This window comes from Pristiophorus japonicus, chromosome 9 (genome assembly GCF_044704955.1).
Source record: "Pristiophorus japonicus isolate sPriJap1 chromosome 9, sPriJap1.hap1, whole genome shotgun sequence".
Lineage (NCBI taxonomy): Eukaryota > Metazoa > Chordata > Chondrichthyes > Pristiophoridae > Pristiophorus > Pristiophorus japonicus.
In genome coordinates this window covers 116,358,622-116,373,553 of record NC_091985.1, presented here as the reverse complement: position 1 = coordinate 116,373,553, position 14,932 = coordinate 116,358,622, and the positions used below count along the sequence as shown (strand labels likewise).

The window sequence follows — 14,932 nt, the reverse complement described above, 5'->3', positions numbered from 1 at the left end:
TCTGTGTAGTATAGCTGATTGATGCATTTTTAACAACTTTGCAAGATTAGGAAGATAACTAGGAGTTGCAAATGCCTTAACTAGCTTGGCATCAATGTCTCTTCCTTTCAACAATCTTTATACGTTTCAATTGCTGTGGGCACTGATGCCTCAGGCTACCTGGAATTTACAGATGTTCTTGGGTTACGGAAAGAACAAACAGACATGACATTCTGTGACAGCAGGTTCCATCGCTGGAGATTTCAGTACTATCGTGAATTACAGAGAAAGAGGAAGCAGAGACTGGGAGCCCTCAACTCACAAACAATCCCTGCCATTCTAGTGTGAATTCATTATTCAAATGACACAAAATGAAACACATATAGGTTAAGGCAACAATGAGTATGCATTTATATTTCATGTACTGTATCTAGAGGGGAAATTCTGAGTGAATGAGGTTTCTTTGTGGCTATCAGTTTGTTATAATAGGAACTGCATATCATCTCTCTTTCCTCTGCCGTTCGCCTGTACATGCCTGATCATCAACCATGCTTACCCATAGGAAAGGAAACGGTTTCTTTATCACCGTGTCACTTCCCAGAACGATGTTATAATCACATGGTACAATAACACCACCTCCCAATACTGGGCTCAGCAGTCTCACCCTGGGCTGCACAGTGACTGGGTGCTGATTCCATCCTGCATTAGTTCAAGACGGAGCAGGAAGACCACTGCCTATCCTCCCCTCAGCCTCAGCTAAACACTTCAAACAGGAAGAGGCTGAAAGTGTCACATCCTGGCCAGATGTACAGGGTTCCGACACCATCCTCTCAACTGGTTTGCACATTAAGTGCATGAAAAGTGCCTGGGAGACTCTGAAGGGTGCCCTGCTTTTAACAAATTATAGGAAAGAAGCAGGTTCAAGGAGCTCAAACTCTCCGAGACAAGTCCCGACTGCTCAACGCAACTCTTCTACCCGGCAGCAGCAAGTGAGTCTGTTCCGAGAACTCTGCGTGCTATCTCATTCCACGAGCAGGACTATTTCTGGGGGTTATCTTGGTGAGTGACCAGCATTTCCTGTTCTCAAAACAACCATAGCTCAAGCTGAGAAAATAGGTTCGTTAATATGCAGTTTTGCTTTAGAAATAGATTTTAATTTTGTTACTGTGATAGAAAGGCTTTTAAATAAAATAAAATAATGGTCAACTCAACTGAAAGAGTTGAAGCATGAAATATTCTGCATATATAATAAATGAAATAGACCAGTTTAGCAAGCTTAACCAGTTAGGAGTCATGCAGGACACTAGCCATATCTCACCTGGGAAATCAGCCTTCCTAAACATAACCTCAGAAGCTCAACTAAATAGGTTGAAGGCACACAGACAGTAAGGGGTGTGAGGAAATGATGAGATATTTCACATTCTCTAGTTTGTTCTAAGACCATTCAACATTTTTAACTGAAGCAGGAGGATACTGTCCATTCTTCCATGGGATAACTGGTGGCATTCATTGTCCATCCGTAGATACCCTGAGGAAGTGGTGGTGGGCCTTCTCCTTCAACTGCTGCAGTCCATGTGGCGAAGGTGCTCCCATTGTGCTGTTAGGTCGGGAGTTCCAGGAGATTTACGAGGATCATAGGTCATCATCATAGGCAATCCCTAGGAATCGAGGAAGACTTGCTTCCACTCTTAAAAATGTGTCCAAGTCAGGATGGTATTCCCATTAACCAAAGATCCGGTTGTTCATTTGGTAATTGCTTCCTATTGTCATTTTAATTTTTTTGTCACTCTTTAGCGTCCCCACCTCCAGGTGACCATTTAAAGGGGCACTGACTTTTTGGAGAAATGTTTGGATAATTATCTTTTGTTGATGTCCAAGCAGTTCTGTCTAAAGCTGTAGTTGTAGTGTGTCCGAGCTACGAGGTTCAGTGTTAGGTGGTAGGGAGAGGAAGTTTCAGATAATACTCCATATGCCAGGCTCCTGATATGGACTGCTCCAGGGTTGGAAGCCATTCAGCAGAACGGAACATATCCTACAAGAGGGGGAATGGAAACCAGAGAGCCAGTCACACAGGTTCCTTTTCCCCACTTCCTGGCAGCAGTGTAATAGAAAAGATTTGCTTTTATAGCACAACCTCAGGGCATCCCAAAGCCAATGAAGTACTTTTGAAGTGTAGTCTCTGTTGTAATGTAGGAAATGCGGCAGCCAATGTGTACACGGCAAGCTCCCACAAACATCCAATGAGATAATGACCTAGACCACCTGTTTTAAGTGTTAGTTGAGGGAGGGGAAATAGTCATGGGATCTTCTGCATTCACCTGAACAGGCTCATCTGAAAGATGGCACTTCCAACAGTGCAGCACTCCCTCAGCCACCTTAGAACTCATCGGGTGGAAACACGTCATCCTCGACTCCGGGGGACTGCCTAAGAAGAAGGAGAAGACTCCCTCAGTATTGCACTAAAGTGTCAGTCTGAATTATGGGCTCAAGTCCCAGGAGTGGGACTTGAACCCACAACCTCCTGACTCAGGCTACCAATTGAGCCAAATTAACACTGGATTGCCACTGCTGGGAACTTGGGTTCCCGTTTCTGAACTCAGAGAAGGTGCACAGCACAACGAGACTCTACAAATAAAGAAAAGGGAGAAAACAGAATTACCCAAACAGGGAAGTGTCGCTCTGAAGATGTTCCTCTTATTAACCAGAAGTAATAAACAGTTCATCTTCCCATTGCTATGCTGATGCCATCCTAGAGTCCTGTACATCAGCTGATGGGATTAAGACTTGTTTGATGCTGCTGGCATTGGCTTTACCTCTGTGTGGGAGTGGGGCGAAAGCAGGTGGAATATCCGATCAGTGAGTCATTCTGAAATTCATGCTTATAGATTGAATTCAGCTTTTTTGGATCTCCCCCTTTCTGATTGGTGCAGTGGCACCAGCAACTCTCCAGTATCTTCACACGTCAGCAGTTTCCAGCCAAGGTCCCTGGGGAGCTGGATTCCTGGGTACTGGGTGAGGAGTTGGTTAAAATACAATAACCATGCGAGAGCAGTGAGTCCATGTGTAATGTCAGGCTGGGCTGGGCCCGTTTCTAACTTTGGTGGCGGTTTAGAGCAGGAGCCCAGTTTTTCCAGGATCGATGATGGAGCCCTGTGCGTGGAGTTCAGTAAGCCGAGTTTAGTGTGATGGTTACAAAACAAATATATTTGGCCAATGTGGAAGACTTGCTGTGGTTAACATGTACCGGAGCATTAAACACAGCTGGTACTGTTGTTAAAATGTTGGAAAGATATCTCAATGGCATTGGCTAAGATTTCAAACAATAGGCAGCATCTCAGTATGAACAAGGTCTTCTCCTAAATGACACGGACTTTCCCTAAACTGGTGTGTATAAATACCTTGGGGAAGCCCCGAGGCTAATCAGCGTATTTACGCTTAGTTGAAGTTGCCGAGGCAGAACCAGGCACGGCAGCTCACCAGATCATTCCACCTTTCAGAGGCTTTATATAGAGATTAGCGGAGGATCTGTAAAGAACACCGTTCTTGCTCGGTATTGCTGAGTGATGTACCTGGCCGGATCTCATTTTAATCCGTGCAATTATACATTTCACATAGCTGGAATGCGGTTATACTTGAAGTCTCGTCTTCAAAGTTACTTCAAGATTCACTAGACCATCTCACAGAAGTGCTCCGAACTGAATGAATGTAAGTGATCAGTGAGGCAGAGGCCGGTGCCTCTCGGCTGAATGCTGGGTGGGGAGGGCTCGGTGAGACCAGTATCATGAGAACTTTAACACTTATCGGGGGAGAGGGAGAAACAGCGACACATTTTCTCTCCCTCGCCTTCTCTCTCCCTTCACCCTCTCTCCCCTCTCTCTCGCTCCCTCACCCCCTCCTTCCCTCACCCCATCCCCTTTTTCTCTTCCTCCCTCCCCTATCTCTCTCCCTCTTTCTCTCTCTCTTCCTCCCTCCCCTCCCCTAACTCCCTCTCCCCCAGCAAAGCCGAGGTGTGTAAGGAGAGGGCTGCTTGGTGCATGTTTGAACCTGACCGCCGAGAGGCAAATACCAGCAAGCTTGTCAGATGAATCATCTCTTGCGAGCTTCCCACTTTCTAAGACACATGTTTTGAAATGTCTGTGTCGGATCCTGCGTTCAGTTTCCAAATGGCGAGGCAGTGGGAGTGAGACCATTTCTGGGCAGACTAATATCCAGCAGGTTATTGTGAATATAACCAGTAATTTGACAGATTCGCGGTCTGCTGTCGAGTTTCAGCCGCTGGGTTGGCACATGGAGAATGGTGGGGAGCGGCTCTGCACAACGGAGAGTCGCCGCAACCCCAGAGAGAGCTGAATATTTGGCAAATGTAAGGTCCTAAGTATTGGTGCTATAATATCACAAGGAGGAGGGTATGGGGCAGTTGTCATTCCTACACGCAATGAAGAGCAGGAAGACCAGGTGATAGGCTGGAATTTCCCTTGTGGCAGCAACCGGTAAATTAGACCTGGAATGCGCCCGTTCTGCCAGTCAAGTTACTCTCACATTTCCCGCGAATCGGATTAGAATAGCGGGAACATAAAATGGGCGTAAATTAGCATAAATATTCAGGGGCCGAGGAAAATGCCAAACTCTTTTTAAGGATGATTATGGAAGTTTCGACTCATTTGACATCGTTCGGGCGCAGTGTGCGTAAGGAGCTGCCATCCGGGAAGCTTTCCCATTTTGAGGAAAGTAACTTTGTTTCTCCACAGATGCTGCCTGACCTGCTGAGTATCTCCAGCATTTTCTGCTTTTATTTCCATTTTTCGTGTGACTTAGTCTGGTGACGTAACAATCCATTCGAGAAAACTGAAACCACAGAGCAAGTCTCAAGGAGGACAAAAGACACAAAAACATTACAATACAATGACTACGCCCGAAAATCTGATGGCAATTTGAAGGGAATCTCTGAACAATTACAGGAAACTAGCGCCGAGGCTCTCTAACTTGGGGGTTGGATATAGAGGCTTTGGTGCAGAGAAGGTTTACAAGGATGAAACCAGAAATGCAAGGATATATCTATGTGAAAAGGATGAACAAGCTGGGTCTCTTCATTTGAAAAAAGGCTGAGAGGTGACCTAATAGAGGTCTTTAAAATTATGAAAGGTTTTGATCGAGTGGATACAGAGAGTGTTTTCACTTGTGGGAAAAATCATAAGTAGAGGCCATCAATGTAAGATGGTCACCAACAAATCAAATAGGGAATTCAGAAGAAACTTTGTTACCCAGAGCGTGGTGAGAATTTGGAACTCGCTACCAGAGGAAGTTGTTGAGGTAAATAGTATGGATGCATTTAAGGGGAGGCTAGATAAGCATGTGCGGGAGAAGTGAATAGAGGGTTATACTGATAGACTTAGATGAGGAAAGACGGAAGGAGGCTCGAGTGGAGCATAAACAGCGGCATGGACTGGTTGAGCCGAATGGACTGTTTCTGTCCTATTACTATCCTAAGTAATTCTATGTCCCACCAGTGACTTGAACACATAATCTATGCCAACACTGGGGCAGTACTGAGGGAGCGCTGCACTGTCGGAGGGGCAGTACAGAGGGAAAGCTGCACTGTTGGAAGGACAGTACTGAGTGAGCACTTCACTGCCGGTGGGACAGTATTGAGGAAGTGCTGTATTATTGGAGTGGCTGTCTTCTTATGCAGTCTCTGAGTCGAGGATTACTTACTTCCACACTGGAAATTAGTTCTCAGGTGACTGATGAGTCCAGTGTGGGACCTACAGACTCTGTCACAGGTGGGGCAGATGGTTGTTGAAGGAACGGCTGGGTGGGGTGCCTGGGTTGCCGCGTGCTCCTTCCGCTGCCTACTCTTGGCTTCAGCTTGCTCTTGGCAATGAGACTCGGTGTTCAACACCATCCCGGATGCTTTTCCTCCACTTTGAACGGTCTTGGGCCAGGGATTCCTGGATGTCGGTGGGGATGTTGCACTTTTTTAAGGAGGCTTTAAGGCTGTCCTTGAAGCATTTCCTATGCTCACCTGGGGCTCACTTGCCATGTCGAAGCTCTGACTAGAGCAGTTGTTTTGGGAGTCTCGTATCGGGCATGCGGACGAGGTGGTCCGTCCATCGGAGCTGATCGAGCGTGGTCAATGCTTCGATGCTGGGGATGTTGGTCTGAGCGAGAACACTGACGTTGGTGCACCTATCCTGACAATGAATTTGTAGGATCTTGCAGAGGCAGCGTTGGTAGTACTTCTCATGTTTTGAGGTGCCTGCTGTACATGGTCCGTGTCTCTGAAGCATATAAGAGGGCGGGTATCACTACTGCTCTGTAGACCAAGAGCTTGGTGCCGGGTTTGAGGGCCTGGTCTTCAAACACTCTTTTCCTCAGGCGACCGAAGGTTGCACTGGCACACTGAAGGTGGTGCTGGACCTCGTCGTCGATGTCTGTCCTTGTTGACAGTAGTTTCCTGAGGTATGGAAAATGGTTCACGTTGTCCAAGGCCTCGTTGTGGACTTTGATAACCGGGAGGCAGTGCTGTGTGGTGAGGGCAGGTTGATAGAGGACAATTTGTCTTACAGATGTTTAGTGTAAGGCCCATGCTCTCGTACACCTCGGTGAAGGTGTTGATGGCTTGGAGTTCGGCCTCCGAGTGTGTGTAGACGCAGGCGTCATCTGCGTACTGTAATTCAATGATAGAGGATGGGACAACCTTGGATCTGGCCTGGAGGCGACGGAGGTTGAACAGCTTCCTGATGGTTCTGCAATTTAGCTCCACTCCAGAGGGGAGCTTGCTGAGGGTGGGATGGAGCATTGCAGCAAGGAAGATCGAGAAGAGCGTTGATGCGATGACACAGCCTTGCTTGACCCCGATCCGAACGTGAATTGGGTCTGTGGTGGCTCCGTTGGTCAGGATCAAGGCTTGCATGTCATGGTGAAGCAGGCGGAGGATGGTGATAAACTTTTGAGGGCAGAGGGTCAGTAGTGATGGAGCACTGCACTATCACAGAGTCAGTACTGATGGACCGCTGCACTGTCAGAGGGGCAGTACTAAGGGAGTGCTGCACTGTTGGAGGGACAGTACTGAGGGAGCACTACACTATTGGAGGATCAGTAAAGATGTAATAGCAGCGCATTTGGAAAGCAGTGACAGGATTGGTCCAAGTCAACATGGATTTATGAAAGGGAAATCATGCTTGACAAATCTTCTAGAATGTTTTGAGGATGTAACTAGTAGAGTGGACAAGGGAGAACCAGTGGATGTGGTGTATTTCGACTTTCAAAAGACTTTTGACAAGGTCCCACACAAGAGATTAGTGTGCAAAATTAAAGCACATGGTGTAGGGGGTAATGTATTGACGTGGATAGAGAACTGGTTGGCAGAAAGGAAGCAAAGAGTAGGAATAAACGGGTCCTTTTCAGAATGGCAGTCAATGACTAGTGGGGTACTGCAAGGTTCAGTGCTGGGACCCCAGCTATTTACAATATACATTAATGATTTAGACAAAGGAATTGAATGTAATATCTCCTAGTTTGCAGATGACACTGAGCTGGGTGGCAGTGTGAGCTGTGAGGAGGATGCTAAGAGGCTGCAGGGTGACTTGGACAGGTTAGGTGAGTGGGCAAATGCATGGCAGATGCAGTATAATGTAGATAAATGTGAGGTTATCCACTTTGGTGGCAAAAGCAGGAAGGCAGAATATTATCTGAATGGTGACAGATTAGGAAAAGTGGAGGTGCAACGAGACCTGGGTGTCACGGTACATCAGTCATTGAAAGTTGGCATGCAGGTACAGCAGGCGGTGAAGAAGGCAAATGGCATGTTGGCATTCATAGCGAGAGGATTTGAGAATAGGAGCAGGGAAGTCTTACTGCAGTTGTACAGGGCCTTGGTAAGGCCACACCTTGAATATTGTGTACAGTTTTGGTCTCCTAATCTGAGGAAGGACGTTCTTGCTATTGAGGGAGTGCAGCGAAGGTTCACCAGACTGATTCCCAGGATGGCAGGACTGACATATGAAGAAAGACTGGATCGACTAGGCTTATATTCACTGGAATTTAGAAGAATGAGAGGGGATCTCATAGAAACATATAAAATTCTGACGGGATTGGACAGGTTAGATGCAGGAACAATGTTCCCGATGTTGGGGTCACAGTCTAAGGACAAGGGGTAAGCCATTTAAGACCGAGATGAGGAGAAACTTCTTCACTCAGAGAATTGTGAACCTGTGGAATTCTCGACCACAGAAAGTTGTTGAGGCCAGTTCGTTAGATATATTCAAAAGGGAGTTAGATGTGGCTCTTACGGCCAAAGGGATCAAGGGGTATGGAGAGAAAGCAGGAATGAGGTACTGAAGTTGCATGATCAGCCATGATCATATTGAATGGTGGTGCAGGCTCGAAGGGCCGAATGGCCTACTCCTGCACCTATTTTCTATGTTTCAGTACTGAGGGAGCACTACACTGTTGGAGGGGGAGTACAGAGAGAGCACTGCACTATCAGAGGGGCAATACTGAGTAAGCGCTGCACTGTCAGAGGAGCAGTACAGAGAGAGCGCTGCACTGTTGGAAGGGCAGTACTGAGTGAGCACTTCACTGTCGGAGGGGCAGTACTGAGGGAGTGCTGCACTGTCCAAGTAGCAGTCTGAGGGAGCATTGCACTGTCGGATGGGCAGTACTGAGGGAGCACAGCACTGTCGGACGCTGCAATGTTGGAGGGGCAATACTGACCGACCACTGTACTGTCGGAGGGTCAGTACTGTTGGAGCACTGTACTGTCGGAGAGGCAGTACTGAGGGAGAGCTGCACTGTTGGAAGGGAAGAACTGAGGGAGTGCCACACTGTCGCATGGGCAGTAATGAGGGAATGCTGCACAGTTAGAGGTGCTGTCTCTCAGATGAGACATTTAACTTTAGTCTGCCCACTTGGGTGGATGTAAAAGATCCCATAACACGATTCGATAAGAACAAGAGAATTCTCCCCAGTGTCTTGGCCAACATTTATCCATCAACCAACATCACTTAAAACAGAAGGTCTGGTCATTATCTCATTGTGGTTGGTGGTATCTTGCTGTGCAGACATTGGTTGCTGCGTTTCCTACATTACAGCAGTGACTACACATCGAAAGTAATTCATTGGCTGAGGTTGTGAAAGGTGCTATATAAATGCAAGTTTTTCTTTTTTTTATTGGATATTGTAAATTCAGTTCTTATGCTACATGGAGGTTACTACTTTATTATTGCTGGTGTCATTTTGTTTTACTTATCTTGATTTCGTGTGTCCTTTCAGAAACAATGAAGGACAGACTCGAGGAATTGATAGAGTGTTCGAAATCTTATCAAGAGCCGACAGAGTCCCACGATGACTTGGGTTCCCCTCAGGAAAGCTTGGTGTTTGAATGCGACTTCATTTTAAATGTGCTTTACAAGGAAGTGCAGCAGATCCAGGAGGAAAATGGACGACTGAAAGTGGACATTAGACGTCTAGGAAAGCAGAACACCCGCTTCCTGACCTCAATGCGACGCCTCAGCAGCATCAAGCGGGATTCAAATTCTATTGCTAAAGACATAAAAAGCCGGGGTGAGAAGATCCACGGGAGGCTGCGGGACCTGACCAACTACATGGAAGAGATAACGGATACTCATGGGCCCAATGCTGCCATTGTTCGCATTGCCCAGGCACAGCACTTTGTCCTCTTGCACGCTTTTCATGACGCCATGTTGCAGTATAACACGGAGGAGATGAAGCAGCGTGAAAACTGCAAGACCCGAATCCAGCGGCAACTGGAGATCATGGGGAAGGACATGTCCAGTAACGAGATGGAGGACATGATAGAGCAGGGCAAGTGGGACGTGTTCTCTGGGAACCTGCTGAGTGAGGTACGAGGGGCACGGACTGCACTGTCGGAAATCGAGCAACGCCACCGGGAACTACTGAAGCTGGAGTGCCGAGTTCGGGACATCCATGATCTGTTCCTGCAGATGGCCGTGTTGGTGGAGCAACAATCAGAGACACTGAACATCATCGAAGCGAATGTGCAGAAAGTCCAAGATTACGTTGGCGAGGCCAAAGTTCAGCTGAAGAAGGCGGTGGCGCACAAGAGGAACAACATTTGTCGACAAATCTTCTGCTGTTACTGTTGCTGCCCCTGATGCGACATTCCCCCCTCCTCACTGTACCTGGACATTGCCCTACTGTGTAACACCACCCAGCTAAACAACCCCCTCCCCAAGGACATTGGCTGTTGCATAAAACATCTGGATTGTCGCCATGATTTTGTCCTTTTGTGGCCAGCTTTCTCCGTGCCAGCGACCTCTCCAAATTAGAGGGAAGGACTTGGATTGCAAAATTTGGTTTTGCCCCCCCATTGCCCGAGCTACAGCTCAGGACACCCGTTCTCCTCTACGACACATGCCGAATTCTTGAAAAATTGTGGCTCATCATCCAAAAGCCAGGCTTCAATTACATACTTGGAGTTTTTTGGCTCTCTCCTAGGAAAGAACTTTATACATCGGGAGTGCATCGGATGGAAAATAGTCCACGGATCAATGTGACTGATCACTTCTCTGTTCTCGGGATGGTAAGGTCGGCATTTATTGGCTGTCCCCAGTTGGCCCAAGATGCTGGTGCTGTGGCTGCTCCTTGAACTGCTGAACTCCTGATTTTTATTCCTACTGCTTCGAGCTCCAGATCAGACTTTCCCCTCACGGCTGGAGACGAGGGAGCTGTATCGTGTGTTTATATCAACAGCTTCTCCCGCTCTGTTTTGCTCCGGGTCGTGATTCCAAGCATCCCGTGGTATATAAACCTCCTGCCGAATCTTTCCTGATTCATTTCCCATAGTAGTTTTGGTCGGAGGGTGGGGGGAGAGAGGAAGAGCAGAGAGGCGGGAAAAGGGGGAGGAGAAGGGAGAGGCAGGAGAGGGGAGAGCAAGAGGCGGTAAAGGGAAGAGGAGGGAGAGAGAGGCGGGAAAGGGGAGAGGCAGGGAAGGGGAGAGGCAGGAGAGGGGAGAGAAGGAGGGAGAGGGGAAAGGGGAGAGGAGGAGGAGGCGGGAGAGGCGGGAGAGGAGGAGAGAGAGGCAGGAGAGGGGGAAGGGGAGAGGGAGGGAGGAGAGCGGCGAGCCGCACGTGTCAAGGTGCTGTCTATAGTCTCATTTGCGCAGTTCACACTCCTCACATTTTTCACCTCCAGAACGGCAGAATACAAGATAGAAACAAAATCTAAAGCTCACAGCCAATAAGGGTACAGGAGACCAGTAATTCTGGTTCTGGACGAGCAACCCAGAGGTCATGAGTTCAAATCCCATCATGTCAAATTATAAAACTGAATTCAATAAATCTGATGATTTGTGGACTGCAACCAGGAAAGTGACCATACAACCTGTTGGATTGTTGTTAAAAACCCACTGGTTCACTAATGTAATTTAGGGAAGGGAAATCCTTACCCGGCTGGCCTGCATGTGACTCCAGTCCCACACTGTACTTGATTCGTAATACCCCCAGGCGATCTAGGGATGGACAATAAATGTGCTTTTCCACATTCCATGCAGAAAGGTCAGTGCAGAGGAGGTTAGTGTATTGGGCGTGGACTCCCTCCACAGCCACAATCTTAAGTTGTCTCTTCTCTCCACTGGCTCAGATTTCCAGCATGCACAGTTACTGGTTTATAAGGCAGGGGCTCTTTAAAGTGTTCAAAGTAAAGTAGCTGAACTTGGATAGTTACGTCGATGCTCCCCCCTCCCCCGCCCTCCACTTTCCCCCTCGCTTACCCTCCCCTTCCCATTGCCCCACTTGTCCTGGATCCGACACACCACTTTAGTTCTTCAATAGCTTGATATTTTCATCATCATCATCTTAAAGCAAATTCCAAGTTCCCTTCAAAGGCAGTCAAGCTGCAGAGGTGTAAACTCGTGTGAGTTTGGAAGCTGCGGGATATCTTTGGAGCTCTTTAGAATTTTTTTACAAAATTCATTCATTTTTGTTCAGCAATTCTAAGCTGTACACGGTCAACAGATATGCAACGGCATGACTTTAATCATCTTAATAGAGAGTCGCTCATTAATTCAATTTTTTATTTCATTTGTATATTGACAGTAATGATTTGCTTAGCCTGAAATGACCAGTTCAAGCCGTGACTGCATGACCAAAGGGAATAGAGGGGATGTTGGGAGAGAAAGCAGAGAGATACAGAGAGATGTTCAAGGTGATTATCTCCAGTCTCTGGAGTGGTGCCAGAGGGGAGAGTCTGAGCATTTTTAACAATATATTGTAAATAATTGTAGATTTTGTGTGTGTTTACTTGTAAAACTTTGTATACAAGGCTGATCTTTAAAATTTTAATCCAGTGTATGTACTCTTTTCTTTAAACCGTATCTAAAAAAAAGACTGGGTTGTTTAAAAGGTAAAATACACATTTTGCAGGGCATCAGTTACACTGGGAATTTCCACTGGAAATATTAGTGGATAATTTCCAATTGCACCCAAAGCGGAAACTCAACCTCGTTATCATCAGTGCCATTTCCTAAATTTAATGATCCTCAATCACTGCTGGGTAAAATAGCCATGGGAATTTCCTTGAGTCTCCTGCTCCATTGGCGGAGGTTTGGCAGAATGGAGTGTCTGGCAACATCATGATGATGGAGCGGTAAACCTGAGGAAGTGCACGATAAACGTTGTTGTCTTAGAGAAAGGATTATTTCAAAAAGTTAACATAAAATGACCTTTTTCCCTTTTAGTGTCATTTGATTTTTTTTGGGGGGTGGGGGACACTGAAAACCCTAAGTACTGGGATCAATTTTAAAAGTCCATGCTCCCGAAGCAGAGCCTCACCCAGAGGAGGCCAGATTTAGACGTTCAGGCGCAGAGTTCCTGATTGTTAAAATTAATAACAGGAAAATCATGATCGACCTCTTCAGTACTGGCTAACGAGGCCTAAATGTTGCCCCAGAATATCTGGAGAGGATAGTTAAGCAACTGAATTGACCATTAGGTAGGAGTGAAGTTCCTCAGCTCAGTTTGATCTGTGAAATATGCTTTATTGCCAAACCTTCCTGTCTCATTAAGTTCCCAGTGAGAGAGTTAAAACTCCAATTATACATTCCACTGCCACAGGGATAGTTCAGGAAATACTTCAAATACTTTACAGTATGGTCATTCATTATTTCTTATCACGATTATTTTATTATTTGAGTGAGCTACATTTATTAGTAAAATATTTTGTATTCAAACCTAAGATTATTTCCAGTGTTTTTTCTCCCTTTCCTCTAATTAAGCCAGAGACTGGTGAAAAGTCTATCTCACACCTCATCACTTTTTTCCCTTCCCCTCTGTGTTGAGTTTCATTACATTTTTGTTTCTTGGCACACTTGACTTTCCACATTCTGATCATAGAAACATAGAAACATAGAAAATAGGTGCAGGAGCAGGCCATTCAGCCCTTCTAGCCTGCACCGCCATTCAATGAGTTCATGGCTGAACATGAAACTTCAGTACCCCCTTCCTGCTTTCTCGCCATACCCCTTGATCCCCCGAGTAGTAAGGACTTCATCTAACTCCCTTTTGAATATATTTAGTGAATTGGCCTCAACTACTTTCTGTGGTAGAGAATTCCACAGGTTCACCACTCTCTGGGTGAAGAAGTTTCTCCTCATCTCGGTCCTAAATGGCTTACCCCTTATCCTCAGACTGTGACCCCTGGTTCTGGACTTCCCCAACATTGGGAACATTCTTCTTGCATCTAACCTGTCTAAACCCGTCAGAATTTTAAACGTTTCTATGAGGTCCCCTCTCATTCTTCTGAACTCCAGTGAATACAAGCCCAGTTGATCCAGTCTTTCTTGATAGGTCAGTCCCACCATCCCGGGAATCAGTCTGGTGAATCTTCGCTGCACTCCCTCAATAGCAAGAATGTCCTTCCTCAAGTTAGGAGACCAAAACTGTACACAATACTCCAGGTGTGGCCTCACCAAGGCCCTGTACAACTGTAGCAACACCTCCCTGCCCCTGTACTCAAATCCCCTCGCTATGAAGGCCAACATGCCATTTGCTTTCTTAACCGCCTGCTGTACCTGCATGCCAACCTTCAATGACTGATGTACCATGACACCCAGGTCTCGTTGCACCTTCCCTTTTCCTAATCTGTCACCATTCAGATAATAGTCTGTCTCTCTGTTTTTACCACCGAAGTGGATAACCTCACATTTATCCACATTATACTTCATCTGCCATGCATTTGCCCACTCACCTAACCTATCCAAGTCACTTTGCAGCCTCATAGCATCCTCCTCGCAGCTCACACTGCCACCCAACTTAGTGTCATCCGCAAATTTGGAGATACTACATTTAATCCCCTCGTCTAAATCATTAATGTACAATGTAAACAGCTGGGGCCCCAGCACAGAACCTTGTGGTACCCCACTAGTCACTGCCTGCCATTCTGAAAAGTACCCATTTACTCCTACTCTTTGCTTCCTGTCTGAAAACCAGTTCTCAATCCACGTCAGCACACTCCCCCCAATCCCATGTGCTTTAACTTTGCACATTAATCTCTTGTGTGGGACCTTGTCGAAAGCCTTCTGAAAGTCCAAATATACCACATCAACTGGTTCTCCTTTGTCTACTGGAAACATCCTCAAAAAATTCCAGAAGATTTGTCAAGCATGATTTCCCTTTCACAAATCCATGCTGACTTGGACCTATCATGTCACCATTTTCCAAATGCGCTGCTATGACATCCTTAATAATTGATTTCATCATTTTACCCACTACTGAGGTCAGGCTGACTGGTCTATAATTCCCTGTTTTCTCTCTCCCTCCTTTTTTTAAAAGTGGGGTTACATTGGCTACCCTCCACTCGATAGGAACTGATCCAGAGTCAATGGAATGTTGGAAAATGACTGTCAATGCATCCACTATTTCAAGGCCACCTCCTTAAGTACTCTGGGATGCAGTCCATCAGGCCCTGGGGATTT

At 46.4% G+C, this 14,932-nt stretch overlaps 1 protein-coding gene across 2 annotated transcripts; it reads left to right on the top strand.

Annotated features, from left to right (window-relative positions):
- The first annotated feature begins 972 nt into the window (after positions 1-972).
- On the top strand, positions 973-10,770 carry stx11a (syntaxin 11a). 2 transcript variants are annotated; one of them, XM_070888753.1, is made up of 3 exons: positions 973-1,038; positions 3,595-3,684; positions 9,253-10,770. In XM_070888753.1, the coding sequence occupies exon 3, from the start codon at positions 9,258-9,260 to the stop codon at positions 10,113-10,115; it is 858 nt and encodes a 285-aa protein (XP_070744854.1). In that variant the 5' UTR covers positions 973-1,038; positions 3,595-3,684; positions 9,253-9,257; the 3' UTR covers positions 10,116-10,770. The 2 variants fall into 2 exon arrangements, with proteins under 2 accessions (XP_070744854.1, XP_070744855.1); XM_070888754.1 differs by lacking the exon at positions 3,595-3,684 and having other exon boundaries at positions 1,004-1,038.
- Positions 10,771-14,932: the final 4,162 nt, after the last annotated feature.

Excerpts from the sequence above, each read along its gene's own strand:
- stx11a (XM_070888753.1), top strand. The coding sequence starts at position 9,258 with ATGAAGGACAGACTCGAGGAATTGATAGAGTGTTCGAAATCTTATCAA.